General features: G+C 43.4%; 1 protein-coding gene across 1 annotated transcript in view; it reads right to left on the bottom strand.

Moving 5' to 3' along the window:
- Positions 1-17,582, bottom strand: part of VBP1 (VHL binding protein 1) — a 58,685-nt gene extending 41,103 nt beyond the window's left edge. Inside the window, exons 1-2 of the mRNA XM_078688775.1 lie at positions 17,428-17,582; positions 3,674-3,798 (exon numbers count right to left, since the gene is read on the bottom strand). Coding sequence (XP_078544901.1) covers positions 3,674-3,798; positions 17,428-17,505 — 203 coding nt within the window. The 5' untranslated portion in view covers positions 17,506-17,582. The remainder of the gene's footprint in view (positions 1-3,673; positions 3,799-17,427) is intronic.
- Between the last annotated feature and the right edge of the window lie 669 nt (positions 17,583-18,251).

Below are 18,251 nucleotides of genomic sequence, written 5' to 3'. Positions count from 1 at the left end.
TGCTCCGTCGGAATAAACTCCTGTTTCCTGCCTTCCTGTCTCCAGCGCCTGCCTCTTTGTTTGGTAATATTGGATGGTATGAGAGGCGGCTAACGCCGGGCAAACACTGAAGGTTCTTGGTCGACATCGGCCCTACCTTTTCACATGACCATATTCCAGAAGGCATGTGAGTATCATCCCAGAAGGCAACTGGCATATACTCCACTAAAAGAAAGCATTTTTTTCCGAATGCCTGCAGGCATTTTAAATCCCCATCAGTAGAGGTCGTAGGAAATGAGATAGGCGCAAGCCTACTTGTAGACGTTTGGACCACCGAACTTTCAGGAGTGGGGTGTTGCAGGAAAGGAGGGTCATCTGTGCCTTCTGGCAAACTGTTGGTTGGACTGGTCAGCAAGGTTTGATCCAGTTGTCTGTCAGTGTGGCTGTCAGGGCTTTATTAAATGGACAGGAGATGTAGGTCAAGAAGTTCAGCAGCCAGTCTGATCACCACAGCAAAAGAAGCCGTTTCTTCTCTGGGTGGACCAAGAGAAGAGTTCGACCTAGTATCTGGGAAAGTGTCTAGCCCGTTGGCGTCCTGAAGGTCCCCGAAAGGATTGTCCTCATCATAAATAGTGAATGAATCATCTCCATCACCATGTTTACGGTGTTCAGAGTCTGACGTGACAGGAACGTGAAGTATACTAGATAAAAGCAGAGTATTATCCACGTCAAAACGAGGCTGGACTGGTTGTGTCAAAGGTTGTGGAGAGTGTGGCTTTGGCAGAAGTTGTGCTGGGTTTGCTTTTGCGTCCAATGAGACAATGGGGTCTTCCTCTAGCAGCATCTTTGCAGGAGTCTTTTCACGAGAGTCCAGCAATGATTGCAGGAATGGGTCTGAAGTCCAGTTGGGAGTCAGACCCGTGAATTTGGGTTGCATCAGTATGAGCTATGAAAGATTATTCAGCAGACCGAAAGGCACATTGCTGTGCTTCCAACTTCTAACAAGAGTCGAGGGACGAGGGGGGGGAAGTCACCCATTGACTTCTTGTGTTTCTTTTTTGATTTCCCCGATGACAGTGTGAAGAGGTACTTTCATAGGAATGGCCTTGAAAAAGGGACCAGGTCAGCAACCTCTATTTTACCGGACCATCCCTTATGGGTCTTCGGTGATGGGTATCTGTCACAGACATCAGCTTGTGACAGTCTCTACAAGGTTTAAATCCTGTAGTCTTCAGTGGGAGATAATCCATTGAACACAGAAGGGAAAATGAAAAATAATAAATCAAAAAAATCCACAAAAGGACAAGATAATTGGAGATAGAGAGCTCCAGATCCGCATCCCAAGGTGTTGCTTAAACAAGGAACTACTGTCAGCATGCAGAAGTAGAGCATGTATGTGGCTCCAAAATCACTTTCAGGGTGAGACAAAAGCAGGCAGCGCCAGATCAAGTCTGGTTGCCGGGGTGGGGGGGGGGGGGTATTCACAAGGTCAAATGGAGCAGATGAGTCTTTCCTGTCTATCATTAGCGTCTAGTTTTCCTGAAAGGCAAAAGCCAGGTGGAGTCAGAGAGATGGGGAGAACCCAGATGTGATTGAACACTGAGGAAGCACCCACCAATAGCAAACAATTCTCAAGAGGATGTGCGTGAAAGGTGCAGTGCTCCTTCAAGTACTGAAGTAGAAGGTGGGATGGCAGGGTTATCTGAGGGTGACCTCAACAAGAATATTGTAGCTGGGGTTCTGAGAGACCAGCGTGCATTAGGAGGCGACTGATTCATTTTGCACCTCTTGAAGTTTGGGAGTGGGACTGGTGGAGATGATGTGTTCAAACACTTGGAGGGATATACCACCTATGATTCATCTTGTAGCAACCCCATCTGAATGGTGGCAAGAGTGAGAGTTGTGCTTTATACCAGCATGAAAATCAAGAATATAGATCAGCTTAGGTTAGGCGGAGACTACAGCACGCAAATTTGGAAGAATCACTAGTGTGAACCAGTACTTGGTCATTATCCACGCCCAGGAAGGAAGACTTGCTAGACTACTCTGTGCAACAGATCAGTAGTGCCATTGCCAGGAGGAAGACTATTCCCAGTCAGAGTTGGAGGATTTCATTCCTGGCGGTTCATTGGTGTCACTTTCCTGGCCTGTGACAACTGGATATGATTCATACAGAAAGTACAGTCCATGCTGATTGTAAAACAGTCCAGAGGTTGCCTAGGAGTTGTGAGGGTGATATCCTGTTGGGAGACAAGGAAGTTACCTGGGTAGGTTGCACGTGCTGGTAGGATCCAGAACTCCGGACTCTTCTCCATAATAAAATCCAATAAACTCCCGTGGAATCAGTAGAACCTTACTATGTATGAAAGCAAGGAAGTGGAGTGTTTCCTACTCACAGTATCATAGTGTATATAAACACAAAAACCGGACAGTGGACCAATTAGCCTACCACAGGCACCAACTCAGAAGGTATATCAAATATTTTTTAACGGAGAGATAATATTGTGTGCAAACTTCAAAAGTGCCCTCTGTCCCAAGGCACCACCCTTATACCTCAGGGTCAATTGTATCTGTAACTTGTATCGAGATTGCAGAATAATGCCCCAAGGGATTACCAGATAGATATAAGCAAGTTACAATCTGCACTTGTATGCGATGCTGATCATTTGTATACGGTTGCGTACAAGAAGCTAAAAAGCTGTTTTGAAAGTGTCAATTAGAATTACTTTTTATAAATTGTGTCATTGAGAGTGCCGTTTCTTTTTCTTGTCCCTTGTTGACTTTGTAAACCCTCATCTGTTTGTTAGCATTATGCGAATAGGATGTCATTGGGTGTATGGAATATACCCTTATGCATATATAGAACCAAGTTTTTTTCTTCCTTTGGTTGTATGCAAGATATGTGGTTATATATGTATTTATCTATGATATATGTGTTATGTTAAATGTGGTATATAGGTTTGTATTTATTATTGTTGTTATATGTGGTGTTTTATATTTTTTAACTTTACAGCCCTGAAGTTGTTTACAGAACGAAACGCGTTGGCTGTTTTTCTAAAATTGAGAAAATAAAATAAAAGACGACATCTGAACCAGCTCATGAAAATGGACTGGTTATTATTTAAGTTGACTGTATATGAATTGGAATGTGGTGCAATGTCGATACAAGTTACAGATATCATAGCGTATATGAATACACCATATTACTATCCCTCAAACAAGAGATTCTAAGCTTACGAGAGTCAGCAGCTGAAAGCTGTTGATGCTAGGGTACACTCTGCATAAAGCTACCCCATTAGTGGATAAGCTACTAAAGCTAATGGAAAAAAAGGTTAGAAACAGCATAAATAATAAGGGTGTTGCAGGCAAGGACCCAAGTTATGAAATTGCAGTGTGTCACAACCAGGTTCCTGATCCATAACATTTGGCTTAAAGAACTGGTGATGATGCACATACACTAAGATGATGAGGCCGACTAGTATTTTAAAATATGAATGTAACACATTCGATTTAGTAGCTTTTGTAGTTGTTTCCAGGCCAAGACTTGGCAGGGTACCCAGAATGTGGTGGACAGGCAAGGGACAAAACGCCAGAATACCTCCAATAAATTTACTAGACTTGGTGAATAAAATACATCGGAATTCTTGCAACCACTAATTGACCAGTATGACCACTCACAAATGTAAAAACCTACCTCCTTTTTTTCTGAACAAGGTTAAGTTCCATAAATTTATATTTCTGATACTGTTCATCCAACTTCTTGAGTACTAGATCAGCTGTCTCATTCCCTGGTTGCTTCATGTAAGATTCAACATCCTCCTGTAAAAAAAAAAAAAACAGAATGGGGGGGAAATTCATTCAGTCATACTTTTACAGTTGATATTTCAGAGGATTCCTGCACATTAGAATACAGAGCAAGTGCTTGGGATCTTCATAACATTCACCCAAATGGCAGGCAGAAGATCTACTTACAGCATTGACTTCAGCACCAGTAGTCTTAGCATTGGACCCTCACCACCCACCTGCCACTCAGGAAAACTTCCATGCCCCGTCCCTCTCCCCAAACAAATCCACACAATGAAGAAGGATTTAGTAAAACTAATTTCAAGAAGGAATTTAGTAGGGACTGCCTAAAAGCCACATGACAAATTCTCCATCCATACCAACTCCAATTACTCTTATTCTTTCAGTTTGACACACACAAAACTGATAAACAGCTATTTACAGGACAGCCACAATTTCTCAATCAACATGTTTTTAAGTGTGAAAGAGTCTCTAATATTTGGTGGCATCAGCGATCATGGTCGGAAACAAAATGTTACACATTTTCTGCCAAAAAAAATATATTTTTATACACACGCACACACACACGGAAAGAACTCAAAAACAAAATAGATAACAAAATTTAGCCAAAACCATATTCGCACTGGATTACATCTATGATCTGTATGCCCTTCCTCCATTGCCCAGCATGTATGTTCGCAAGATGTCTCATTCTGCTCAAATACGTTTAAGTACAGCTTGCCCTAATCTGAAAAAAGATTAAACGATGTGCAATAATACTGCTTTCATCACATGGAAAATAAACATACCCAAACTAATAGAATCATTAGAATTTAGAGACAAAAAGTTAAACCAAGCACTTCCAAAGCCATTTGTTTTGCCACTTGAACAATTTCTCACGCTTCATTAACACAATGAATGCACTATAACCAGCAGCAGTGCAGGCTTCCCTCTCAGACACAGAGCAGAGCAAAGTTCAGACAGCAACTGCTGTGCAACCATCCCTCATACGCATAATATTCCCAAACACAGAAAAAAATAGAATAGAGAACTTACCCCTTATAAAATACATTCTAGTACATTACAATGGAAGACTCAAAATGCCATCATTGTTCATATATGTATTCTTCAATTTAGATTGTACAATCTGTTAGGTTTGAAGTCTCAGCTTAAGTTTCATTGCACATAGAATAAGCACTGGCAAAGCCAATAGGTCTCACCTGCATGACCTACTGTCTTTGCCTTTGGTTTGCCAATGGACACAAAAGCAAGTGGGAATGTGGGAGTGAAATGCAAAAACAGTGGTTAGGGGGAAGTAACATGGAAAGTGGAAGAGGGAAGTAATGGAGAGAAGTATATAGGGGAGAGCAAGAGAGGATGCAGGGAGAAGCAGTCAGGCAACAGAGCAACATGGAGTGCTGGGGAGATATGTATACAAGGGAAATGGAATCCCAGCGTCCACGTTTACCCAAATTGTATGATCCTGGGCAGACCACCCTGCAGCGTAGTGCCTCGTGTTTCTTCACTGGCAAATTTGGGAACAACAAGGTGATTCTCTTCATGTTATGCACTGTAAAAACGTTATTCATATGTGTTTAAAGATATTATGATGTTTCTCAGTATCTAACGAGGCCAGATTGTAGGCTGGGTTTGGCCAGGGACTATGGTGTGCATGTAATTTTTCTAAAATTGCCCCACTGTACTTGCACTGTTGTATTTCTAGCACTATGGAAACGTGTCTCTGCCCCTCTCACATCTCTCTGCTTCATGCCATAATACTGCCCACAGACACCCAATAAAACGCAGATTCTACCAATCAAGCACAAAAAGATTTAGCGGTTTACTCAATTCCCTAGAAGGCGCTCCGAAGCCTCGTTCGTCATAGAAAGCACTATTGAAAATAAAATGCTAACATGGAATGATAATACTATGGGGCGGTAGGTTAAACAAGCACTGAAATACAATTAAGTAGTCACTTCTAAGCTGATGCTTGAACAACGCACGACAATAGCACACAGAAGTCCACATCATGCCTCACCATGAAAACACCTAAGAATGCCCACCAATACCAGACACCTAAAAGATCGCTGCTTTCTGACTAACTAGATCATATTATAATTTTTAATATCAACTGTATAGTAAAGCTATGGCTATATAAATGTAATTACAATACAATTATGCTATTTTTATATATTTAGTAAGTCAGTGAGAGACTGCACAGGATACATAGAGCATGGGCTGGGATGAGGCTCAGGGGAAGAGTGGGCAGAGCAGCGGCTTAACGAAAGGTGAGGGGGCTACCCACTTTCTGGACCCTGTCCGGAGCTTTCAGTGCACCGGCCTGTCACACCTGCAAAATTCCGGTGGGGGCTCCCTGGAGGTTGTGGGACCTCCGCATTGCGGAGGCTATGGGGCTAATGTTACCTGCTGGGGTAGAGGGGCAAGAGATAAAAGGGGTAAACAGGGTAGAGAGCAAAAGATAGGGCTAGACAGCATGAGACAGCTGGTAGGGTGCAAAAGCATGTTGTGCAGCGCTGCACTGGTGCTATTTAAAACCGGTACGTAGAAAAACAAAAGAAACCGAGGGACAGAAAGAGGGGAATTAAAGAGACGACAGAAGACACCCAGTGACATCCTACACACAAGAGACTGCTAAGAGCAGAGAGCAGGGAGCAGGGGGCTGGACAGGCCTGAGAGCCGGGGGGTGTGGGGGTGGAGGAGTATCGCCACAATGGAGAGAAACCTGGAAAGAATGAGGAAGTGAGGCCGTCCCCAGAGTTCCGTTGTCCCAGGCTCGTCCCCTCCCACACACACCTGCACTTCAAGCGCTGATTACCACTTTCGGCTTCGTGGCACACACTGCACCCTGTCACAAGGTCACAGTGTGCGACAGTTACAGCAGCCTCCGTCTTAAGCACAGCGCAGCCTCACGCTGCATGCAACCTTGAATAAAGAAAGGAATCAAGGCGCTGTGCAGGGGGGGGCTGAACTCCTGATGTCACCAAGGTCACAGTGTACGCTAGTCACCGCAGCCGCCGTCCTAAGCACAGCGCAGCCTCACACTGCATGAAACATTCAATAAAAAAGGGAATCAAGGCGCTATGTAAGAGGGGCTGAATACCTGGAGTTACCAAGGTCCCAGTGTGTGACAGTTCCCGTAACCGCCGTCCTAAGCACAGCGCAGCCTCACACTGCATGAAACCTTGAATAAAGAAAGGAATCGAGGCGCTGTGCAGGGGGGGGGGGCTGTAGACCTGGGGTCAACAAGGTCACAGTGTGCGACTGTTACCGCATCCGCCACCCTAAGCACAGCGCAGCCTCACGCTGCATGAAACCTTGAAAAAAGGAAGGAATTGTGGCACTGTGCAGGAGGGGCTGAAGACCTGAAGTCACCAAGATCAGTGTGCGATAGTCACCGCAGCCGTCGTCCTAAGGAATCGAGGTGCTGTGCAGGGGGACCCGAAGACGTGGAGTTACCCTGTGCGCCTCTGAGCTCCGTGCCTGCTTAGTTGGCCTGGCTGCTGCAGCTCTGCTGCTCCCTGTGCACCCATGGGCTGTCCCTGCCTAGCGGCAATACACGGCAGGCAGAGTGGGGCCGGGGCCGGAGACACGGACAGCGGGAGGGGGGGGGGGGCGGGAACGGGCACACGGACAGCGGAAGGGGGGCGGGAACGGCACACGGACAGCAGGAGGGGGGCGGGAACGGGCACATGGACGAGGGGAGCCCTCACCAGGACTTTTCCGGCGGCGGTCGGCCTGGAGGAATGACCCCCAAAAAAACGTTAAATTCTTTTTTTTTTTTTTTAACACACCGCCCACCGCCGCAATGACGTTCTTCAAGGGGCGGAGAGGGGGGGGGGAGGAAATAAAAAAAAACAAAAAAAAAATAAATAAATAAATAAAAATAAAAAAATCGCCGGAATGCCCACGGATCGCCTCGGACAATGACGGACATATCTCTCTTCCAATGGCTAGCCTCCATTTATGGAGCTAGCCAATGGAAGTGAGAGGCGGGACAAAGGCACATACTGTCCCAACATAAGATTTCGCCTGCGCGAACGCTGCTGCGCAGTGGACGCCAGGCGAAACCTAAAAAGGCATGAACACGACATTGAATGCTGCCATCTTTGCCCTCATGCTGCTTAACTCCTGGCAAAGGCTGTAACCTTGCACCACTATGACAAAGGCACTTTGGGCAGCCTTCCAAGTCCAAAAACACCACAATATGTGTTCAAAAATGATCTGGTGAATACCCTGAGCACAGGCAAACACTGCGCTTAAACGTTTTCCATGGACACAGGCGAAACTGGATTTCAATGCCTTAGTGTTAAATTACGGAAAAGAAAATGTGCCCTATCAATGCAAGTGTCATCTTATTTATGCCCCTGGGTCTGACACTTCAGAGATGCCCGGTGACTGTAGGGTTCTCTGGGTGTAAGTCAGCCCAGGGCCCGACACTATCATCATCCCCATCAGAATCATAGTTGTTGCTTTTAGTGCATTCTGGGAAACTGAACGTGCTCCGATACATGCAAACCCCTCCACCCTGGATTACACTAGGCTTTTGGTTTTCTAGCAATTCAAGCAATTTCTAAGCATTTCCACTGTGAGCCTTTCTTGTCCTTGTTGATAGACCCACTGACCAAAGCGAGGGTTTACATTTTGAATCTAGAGAAGTGTTGGAACCGTGGGACTGCGACTTTTGTAATTCCACAACAATTCAACTCACAGAAATTAGGAAATTATTTTCTTTTACTCAAAGTTTGAAAACTGCAGGGCATTCTGGGTAAGAAAAGGTAGCAGTATCGATGCAAAGTACAGCACCCTGGACCAACTGTTCACGTCCCCCACACTGGTGTTTAGTTTTTAGAAATGTCTGGGGCTAATAAGTTCCCCCTTGCACTGGCTGACTGGTTCAAAGAGAGCAACACCCCATCCCATAAAAATCCTAAATTCCAAGCAACTCAACTTTTTCACAGAGCATTTTGTGGCCTTCTCTGTTACTTTCACATATGGGGCACCGTTGTATTCAAGTGTAAAAACACAGGACGGTAAGAGTAGAGGGTTGCTTTCCACTACTGACCAACAACAGAAGTTCAAAGTAACCCAAATTAATGGCAAGTAGTAGTTATTTATTAATTATTTTTATAACCACTGCAGTACGATAAAACACTGAATGACCAGCCGAGATTGAAACCTGTGACGAAGACAGAGGTGGGGGGTCCAAATACAGATTTCAGCAATGGAAGAATTAGTCGATTGAGAAACCAGCCCTAGCTTACTACTGTACTTAAAATATAAAATGTTGTCCAAATAAAAAAGCTACAGTGGAGCCCTGATGGTTCTAACTTGATTGACTAGACTTGTAAGCTTAGTAGAATTGTTAATTTTTGAGGTCCTGCAGATACGTTATTTTAGACATAAGAAGTTGCAGGAGATATTGACAATGGCCTAAAGCCGACCCCTTTGCCCCCCTTAGTCAGCTATCCCACCCTTCTCTTTCAAGATGGTACTACATCAAAGCGTGTTATACTGGAGATAGTACAAATGAAAACCCGATGAAGAGCATTCACTCTGTACACTTTGTCATGGAGATTTAACAAGTGATAGGACTTCAGTTTGGGCCTCAGGGAAGCCTGGCTCCCAGGGAATCTTCATAATGCCACATATTTTGGAAAATGTAGAAACATTAGAACCAAACATGGTGTGACCTTAATGTGCAAGATCCCTTTTATTCACAATGCCTTTCAAATGTCAGATCTTTGAGATGACGACTGTTAGGCACATTTGTTTCACAGCAAACATCAAATTCACTACCAAAGGGAAATAAATGTTAGGAAAAAAAACAGACTGGAACGTGACACGAGTAATTTACAGTGGGCGAAAGTTTTGCATTCCATGCATAACGTTTGTGATTTCTCTGCGCGATGTCCATAATCATAATTTGTCTAGAGTTTTTCAGTATCAGAACAGCTACACTGAAAGACAAGATAAAATTAAGTGCATTTTCCATGAAAGGCAGTACTGTCCTCCTAAACTTACTAGCTCTTTCTACAGCCTTCAATAAATCAGATCACAAGAAATAACTGGTTGTTCTGGGAAACAGACTGGGTTTTAGAGATAATGTTTCAAAATGGGTTACCTCTTCTGGTATGCAGCATCCACCAGAGTTGAATGTCGTACCCTACACTGTTCAAAATTCTCTAGAACCAGTCAGTATATATTGAGAGTTTGGCGTTACAATTTATCAATTCACAGACTAACAGTTGTACATAAGATATAGGATTTTTAGGTTTCGTCCTGGCGTTGCAACTGCGTAGCAGTTGCTCCGCCCAGGCGAAATCTAATGTTCTCTCTATATTAGGGACTTGGGACCGCCCCTTCTTCCATTGGCTAGCTCCATAAATGGAAGCTAGCCATTGGAAGAGATTGGCCGTCAATCACGTTTTCCAGAGAAAACGCGATTCGGGGGCGTTTCTGGGTCTTTTTTTAAGCCCCGCCCCTTGTTGCAGTGTGTCCCGGGCCGCGCTGTGATTGGCTGCAGGCCCGGGACACCCCAGTGACATCATTTCCCGGACCGCGCTGTGATTGGCTGCCGGCCCGGGACACCCCCGTGACGTCAGCCAATCACAGCACGGCCCGGGACCTGACTTGTTATCAACTGGCTATGATTGGTATGTTTCACACCAAGAACTACGTTAGACTGCAAAAAATATCCGCCATCTTACAGTACCTGTGCTGGAATAAAACAATGTAGAGCACTGAACGCCAACAATAAAAAGTAACACTAAAGCGCAAAAACAAATCAATATAATTGATGCACTATAACTTGAAGTATTAAACGCTATCACATCTTCATTTCATCCTAAGAAAAATGAAGATGCGTTGTACATTTTGATTTAACTCAGCTATTTCAAACAGCTGAAAAACAAAATATATTTTTGGATTTGTTCTAATTTACTGCATTTTGAAGACAAAGGAAACAAATTGAAAATCTTGACTACATCCACGAAAGAAGAACGTTAGAAAGCAGGCTATACTGCTGTGTGTGGCGCATAAGCATGTCCTGTTAGACGTTCCGTACGCCAGCATTGTTGACACTTCTGGGTAGATATTGTTTTCATTCGCTCTGCCCTGATTCTTAAGGCAATAGGCACGGAATAAGTCAGAGGTCGCCAACAGCGAACACTGCTTTAGCAACGCATGCGCTTTTTACTCGCTGACACAGAGCCTAATGCGCCGGCGCCCTGGGCCATAGACTGAAACATGTAATGATTGTTCCCAGCACCCCCTGCGCCTCGGTCATCTCCTTTCAGCACTTTGCATGATGGCGTTTACGTCTGCGGCCTTTTGTTATATGCTGGCTCTCCTCTTAACGGCGGCTCTCATCTTTTTCGCAATCTGGCATGTAAGTATGTGGTTGTGGGGTATGAAATTCCGAGTCGGTAGAGGGTATGGCTCTAACCCAGTTCATTCTTGTCGCGTGGATGTGCTGCCCGTGGCTGCAGAGAGGGAGCTGCAGCCCTGCACTGCCAGAATCCACATCACCACCTATTCTAGTCTTTTGCATTCAGGGAAGGGTATTGGCCATTCAAAAGTTGCCAGAGATGTAAAAACCAATTGATTGATTAATTAAGTTGCTGTGTAAAAATGCACCTTGAGTTTATTGCATATTTGTTTTGCTTTAAGATATTTGGTTTAGACACAAATGCCTGTGCTTTAAAATGAATCCTTCGGATTGGCGTGATAAGGTTGGAGTAGGACTCAGTACGAGAATTCAAACCGCCTTTTCTCCTTACCTCTGACAACACGGCTCCAACCGCAAACGCACCAAACCTTATTCTGTATTTGCAGTTATATGTATCAGAAACTTGCTCTGAGACCATTAGTGATTTAATGCCATCACCATATTACATTTCACAAAGTCAGATTTAATATTTTAAGCACGTGTAGATGAAGTGATTTGCCCAGGATCACAGGCTGCTTAGCCAACGTCTGGACTCCATCTGGTTTTCCAGTTATAAAGCGGTGGTCAGGCCACCTCTCCTCCCTGTTGTTTTATGTCGGCTTGTTAACTCGCCTTCATTTTGTTGCTACCACTTTATCAATGAATGATAGTAACCCTCATAAAAATCTAAATGCCTCCATAAATGTACACAGTGTTGCTATGTTTGTAATCCTGCATTACCTTATGTTCCATCGTTTAATGTAGTGCAAGGATCTACACCTTTTTATAGATAAAGAGCTACGTATGTTCTATAAAAATCACCCCGATCTATGGACCCAAATTATCAGTGTTATAATAGTGACCTTATCAGACAAAATTCCATAACAAGCAGGATTACTAGCAGTGACACATTCGGTGCATCATGCAAGGTTGCCAGCTGTAATGTAAATCAAGCTTCATTAGTGTTAATTATGGATTTCTCTTCATGTGATAGCAGTTGCATACACATTATTCTGTGGCAACTATGAACGAACATAGGGGCTCCCTGTGCACAATAAATTACCACGTATACATCCGAGTTAAAAATATTTTTTCTGCAAAAAGTAGCTTATTAGTTCTGCAAATGCACATTTTACTTTTAAATCTATCCTTTTTAATTTTAAGAACATATATAACAACCAAACAAAAGCTTTGCATTTACCTGGTTGGGCTACTCGCAGTTAGCTAGATAGTTACCAGTAGCTCCTGAGCTACTTGGAGGAGCCTGCTCTAGTAAGGTCACCTTCTTAAATATCTGGCCTTACCCTAGTTCAGGAGTAAACCTGTTGATGCATATGTTACACCTGGAGGTGGACAAGACTGCTTTGTACAGATATTCCTGGGATTGTGCTTTGTTTTTAAACCTACCTCTCGCGGAACCCGCTTTGCGGGTCCCGCTTCGTGGGGGGTGCTTCGTTGGTGCTAACGGACCTTGCCGGTATCTTTGGAGGAGGCGTGTGTGAGAAGCGGGGCTGCGAGCGAGTGCGAGCGCTGGACTGGGACTACACTTCCCAGGAGCGCCCGCCAGCCCGGATTACCAGCACCTGGGCCGCTCTCCCTGACTGCTCCTCCCCACCCTCGAGCATTTTAAAAACCCCAGCCCTCGGATTCTCAGTGGGATGCTCTGCTGCTTTGTACAGATATTCCTGGGATTGTGCTTTGTTTTTAAACCTACCTCTCGCGGAACCCGCTTCGCTGGTCCCGCTTCGTGGGGGGTGCTTCGTTGGTGCTCACGGACCTTGCCGGTATCTTTGGAGGAGGCGTGTGTGAGAAGCGGGGCTGCGAGCGAGTGCAATGTCTTTTCTTTACTTATTATGATGATGTGTGTCTATGATATGGTCATGGTGGTGACATGCATGTGGTAGTTACGTGCCAGTGTGACATGTTTGTGATGACATTTGTGGCAATATATTTGTATGGGTTATGCTATGTTTGCCGTGACTTGTGCATGTAATGATGTACATCTTGGTCAAGTGCATTTTAAAGTATGCGTTTATTTGTATGTAATTGAGTATGTGGCTCCTGTCTGTGAATTATGTATTTGGTGATGTATGTGGTACTAGTGTGTGTATATGATGGCGTACATTGAAGGAGGCAAGAGTTAACATAGCATTTCTGCTCAGCACTTATTATTCTAAGCACAAGCATTTAATGGTATACAATACTTTATTTGTTAACAAGGGTTTTCCATTTCCGGACTCAATATTTGGTGTATATTTATGGTTTCAGTACATTGAAATCTAGCCCACGACTAACAACATACTTCCAATACCACAGCTGTCCGGCTGGTTTGCACTGCTCACCAGATATTGGCCTTGATCATAATATTATAATGTGGCCTGTGTATTAACTAATTAAACATTTTACTTAAACACTTCTGCATTTAGACTGCGTTTACATAAACAATGTCAGCCTGTCATTTATTTTATGGGTTCTGATGTTTTCCTTACTTAACAAATTTGGTTGCAATGCTTCTTACTCTCCTGTTTGTGGATTGGGTATTCCCTCCATGATCACGCCCATCGTTGCCAGATCTCTGATTTATTCTTATCAAGTAGAGCTGCTTCCCTGCCCCCTCGGTTTTGTGTGTGCCTCTGTTGCCTGCTTGTGACCCGGTTTTGTGTGTGCCTTTGTTGCCTGCTTGTGACCCGGTTTTGTGTGTGCCTCTGTTGCCTGCTTGCGACCCGGTTTTGTGTGTGCCTCTGTTGCCTGCTTGCGACCCGGTTTTGTGTGTGCCTCTGTTGCCTGTTTGTGACCCGGTTTTGTGTGTGCCTCTGTTCCCTTCTTGTGATCCAGTTTTGTGTGTGTGTGGGTGCAAATGCAATAGGTGTCGCATTTGCGAGAGATTAGGCTATTGGCTTTGTAAATGACAATGCCATTTATTTAGGTTTTCAAAGCCAACACATAAATAAAAATGCTTGTCATTTACAATGCCAATAGCTTTAACTTTTCCAAAGGCGAAACCGTTGCATTGTAAATGCTTGTTTTTAAATAAAATTAATAAATGCACTCAATAAAATAAACTACAACCCGCAGCAGAAGATTATCGGGTGGTGTCAGGAAAAACAATTCGGTCTCTGCTTACGAAATCAGGCTACTAGGTCCCTGATCATACTAAACTTTATTTCAAGGAAAGCACCTACTCATTAACGAAGACAAGCGAAGACAGTGGAACCCTACACAGAACTAGCACCTGATCTGCTATCCCCAATTGTCATGCATATATTAGTACCCAAGGTTGTGTGCGCACACAGTTAGCGCACCCACTGTCACAGTGCTATCCAGTACTGGAATTTAACAACTTCTAACAGAAGCAAAGGTGCACCACTAAAAGGTCAGCAAACATCAAATTATCAGATCCGTGTTCAGAGATGTTTCTTCAAGTTCTTCGTTTATTCAAAAAGTTTAAAAAATGATCATGTTGAAATGAACAGCCGACACGTTTTGTCCAAACAGATGGACTTCTTCAGGGCATGAATGAGGCACTCCTACAAATGTGACGTCAGAGTGTCTACGGATGCACACCAGACACCTCTTCAGCACTAAACGCATCACTGCACCAAATAACTACTTTGTGTTATTTCCTTTAGTCTTGAGGTTATTAAAAGAGCATGCGCTCTATTAATAAGACTGCATATTTTGCTCTTATACGGGGCTGCGTGTACCCAATGTAGCATGTGAAAAATAAGTACACAGGTGACTGCAGTGCCTAACTTAAAACTTGCAAATGTCCTCATATTATAGAGCTGCACATTATATTTTAGTTAAACAACCCTGCAAAATTATGCTGCTTGTTTGTAATGCAAACACAAGGCCTGTACTAAATAGGACAATCACTCTTACGGCTAAACAGAATTAAAAAATACATAGATGCCTACATGCGCAGTTTCAAAAATGTTTTTTTTTTTTTAAATACCACACAATTTGTACCTACAATAGGCCGAAAGTAGATCATGATGCACTAACTGGTCATATTTTTTCATACAAATCCTTTTTGTAGATTTATCCTTTTAATATATAAACTTAAGTTCACATCTTCTCACATTTTACCAACTTTACTGTCCAAGTGTGCTTTAAATACACAAGTAAACATTACTGTTCTAAAAAAAAAAATCAATGGGAGAGAAGTACCAACAGACCCTATGAAGTGGTATTGAAATGTTTTATGCTATTAAAATGCTATTTTTCCCCCCCGAGTGCTTCTATAACCCTTGCTCACACTCCAATAATAATAAAGTGGCCAGGCAAACTCATAAGGTATGTGGTAGAGGGTGATTCAGAAATAACGTGAAAGTAACTTTGTAATAAATTCATTTTTCAAATAAGCAACTCCCTCCTCAAACTTAAAGAGGTGCACCTTCTCAGCAGTAATCAACCGACACTACCACGAGCAATATCATCATCCACACAACCAGCGTATTCTGGTCACCAGAACAGACTGTGACGGTTAATGACAGTCACCCAGATTCTTCACATTGGGAGCTCCGGTCTTGCTCACTTGTACAAGCATGTGACACCCCAGGAAGTTGTAACGGCACCAAGATATTTGTTAACACATAAGTGGAGCAGCTGCAAAATGGAGACTTGGGGGAAGGGCTGGACGGCATGACCAGGATAATGTTTTACAGGATATGACACAGAGTTTTGAAGTGTTTAGGGCTGTCGTTTTCGGGCCCGAATGGTTAAATTTGTTTTACAACAGTTATATAATAGTCACCTGCTCAATATTCAATATATGGATACTTGTAAGCTACAATACTTTTGCAATGTCTGCAATTACTATATCTGTTGACTCAATAAAAAGAGTTATGATAAAAATGGAGACTTGGGCATCCTTATCAAATCGATGGCCAACCTTACCTAGAAAGGTTGAATAAATTCTCACCACCTGCATAACTAACTGTCCCGGTTCAATTCAGGTTTTATTAAATTTTCATGCTTGCATTTCACATGTTCAATTCAGTTGAGGATTTCCATTCTTTCGTCACGATCTCTCAATTTTAGCACCAGTGGTCTGCTCACTTTATTATTCTCGATTCGTACCCATCTTTCCAAATACGCTTAAACATGTTCCAGGCTGCAGACTATCAACTCAGCTGCGAAGACTTTTGGTTCAGTCTAATCTTCAATCCACCTTCCAGGGCTCATATGAACCTGGCAAATTGCAATGCCTTATTATCTCGACATACACCTCCCAACTAGGACTTCTAGCCATGTAGCGAAAACATTTGAAATAGCTGACATTTTATTCACTTTACATTTCTTTTTTACTCAATGTATAAAAATATTTAAAAAGAAAGCATTGCATGGTTACCTGTAGCTAAAACCATAGCCTATTTTAGGAATACATCGGAAACCCCTTAATCCATAGAATAAAAATAAATTCCCATATATGCAGTCCCTTCACAAACTACGATAAAGACCAGACAAAGAATGAAACACGTTATTTTAGAGATGGAATACTTTCAAAGAGTTGCTGACAAAGCACAGTTAAATTAACTAAGCAAATGTGAAACGTTCACACACAAAAATAATACTCGGGTTAGAATGAGAACATACGTGCATCAAGCTTCACAGTACTTCTCGCAGACTTCAGTCGTTAGTACCACACACCAGTACATGAATTTGCTTTGTTATACACGTACAAGCCTCAATCTATCACAGTTATGAGATAGCCACCTCATCGACACACTTAGTCGAATTTAACCTACAATCAAATTAGAATACATCTTCATAGATCTCAGTTTTAGAGGGTCAGATGAAAATAAAAGGTTTGAGATAATGACGGTAAGTATCGCTACACCACCCTTTAGTTCCCCTAACGTGGACTGATACTCTGGCATTAATATACAAATAATGCCAACTTGCATTTGGATACCGCACTGCCTCTGTGGAGCAGTTTCGTGGAAAGAAGTCGAGTAGCAAACAGTAAGTATAAAGACAACTATGAAGCACTAACGACAATCCACGAGGACGCAAAACCGCTGTGTGGGAGGGGGCGCACCTTCTAGGACCGAGGCAAAACACATGCCGTCTCTGCCATACAGGGCGCTGCCTTGTAAGGAGACAGCGGAGCAACATGGAGAAGGTTGAAAGGCTCGGGACGGCGGGTCTACCGGAACGCCCCTAGTTCCCACTTCCTCTCCGCACAACCATGCGCGCATAAACTGGGTCCTTACCACGAACACCGCCTCGGGGATGCCCAAATGCACCTTCTTCAGGCCGCCAGCATTGCAGGTCTCAGTGGAGGCTGCCATCTTCCACGCCCTGACGACGACGCCTGCGTCGCTCAACAGTCGTAAGACGTAGAAAAAAAAATATCGCGTTCAGTGACGGCTCGGTAGACCCACCCTCTGCCCGCGCTGATTGGTTGAGAGAAGTGATAGACATGTAACGAGGAAGAGCAGCTATAAAGGAGATGTAAAGGGTGCCGAAACGTTGCTGATCAGCCGGAGTTTCCTGATTCAGGTGCATGGAATAGAAAGAACGTTTTGCACACTAAGCAAAACTTCAAGTTGACTTTAAAATGAAGTCGGGCACCGGACACCCACGTGTCCAACGTTAAGATGCAAATATCCCAGCTACAGCCAATTGAAAGGGCTGGGCCAATAAGTTCTAGACCGTTCTAGAGCCGTACTCAGATGGTTCTTTTTCGCAGCATGCAAGGGGCAACTTCTTAAGGTTAAGACATCATTAAACCCACAGTAACATCCCAACAGTTAGTTACTTTGTTACACAAAGCCAAAAATAACTGGTCATAGAGACACCTCAACACAAGTGTTTAGAAATACAGAGGAATCAGCATGAAGCCAAAGTTGGTATCCAGTTTAGACAGTGCAGCATGAGCAACACAATTCAAGTAGCAGAATACAGAAGATCAGGAAGCATTAGACCAAATTTCTCTGCATCAAGGGTTTAATAATTTCTTCTACAAATGTTTTATACTCGCAAAAGAAAGCCAATATTTGAAGTTCACCAACATAGCTTGATGCTGATTCTACGG

This window comes from Lissotriton helveticus, chromosome 4_1, assembly GCF_964261635.1.
Source record: "Lissotriton helveticus chromosome 4_1, aLisHel1.1, whole genome shotgun sequence".
Lineage (NCBI taxonomy): Eukaryota > Metazoa > Chordata > Amphibia > Caudata > Salamandridae > Lissotriton > Lissotriton helveticus.
Note: the sequence above shows the minus strand (reverse complement) of the source record. Positions and strands in the feature narration are given on the sequence as shown.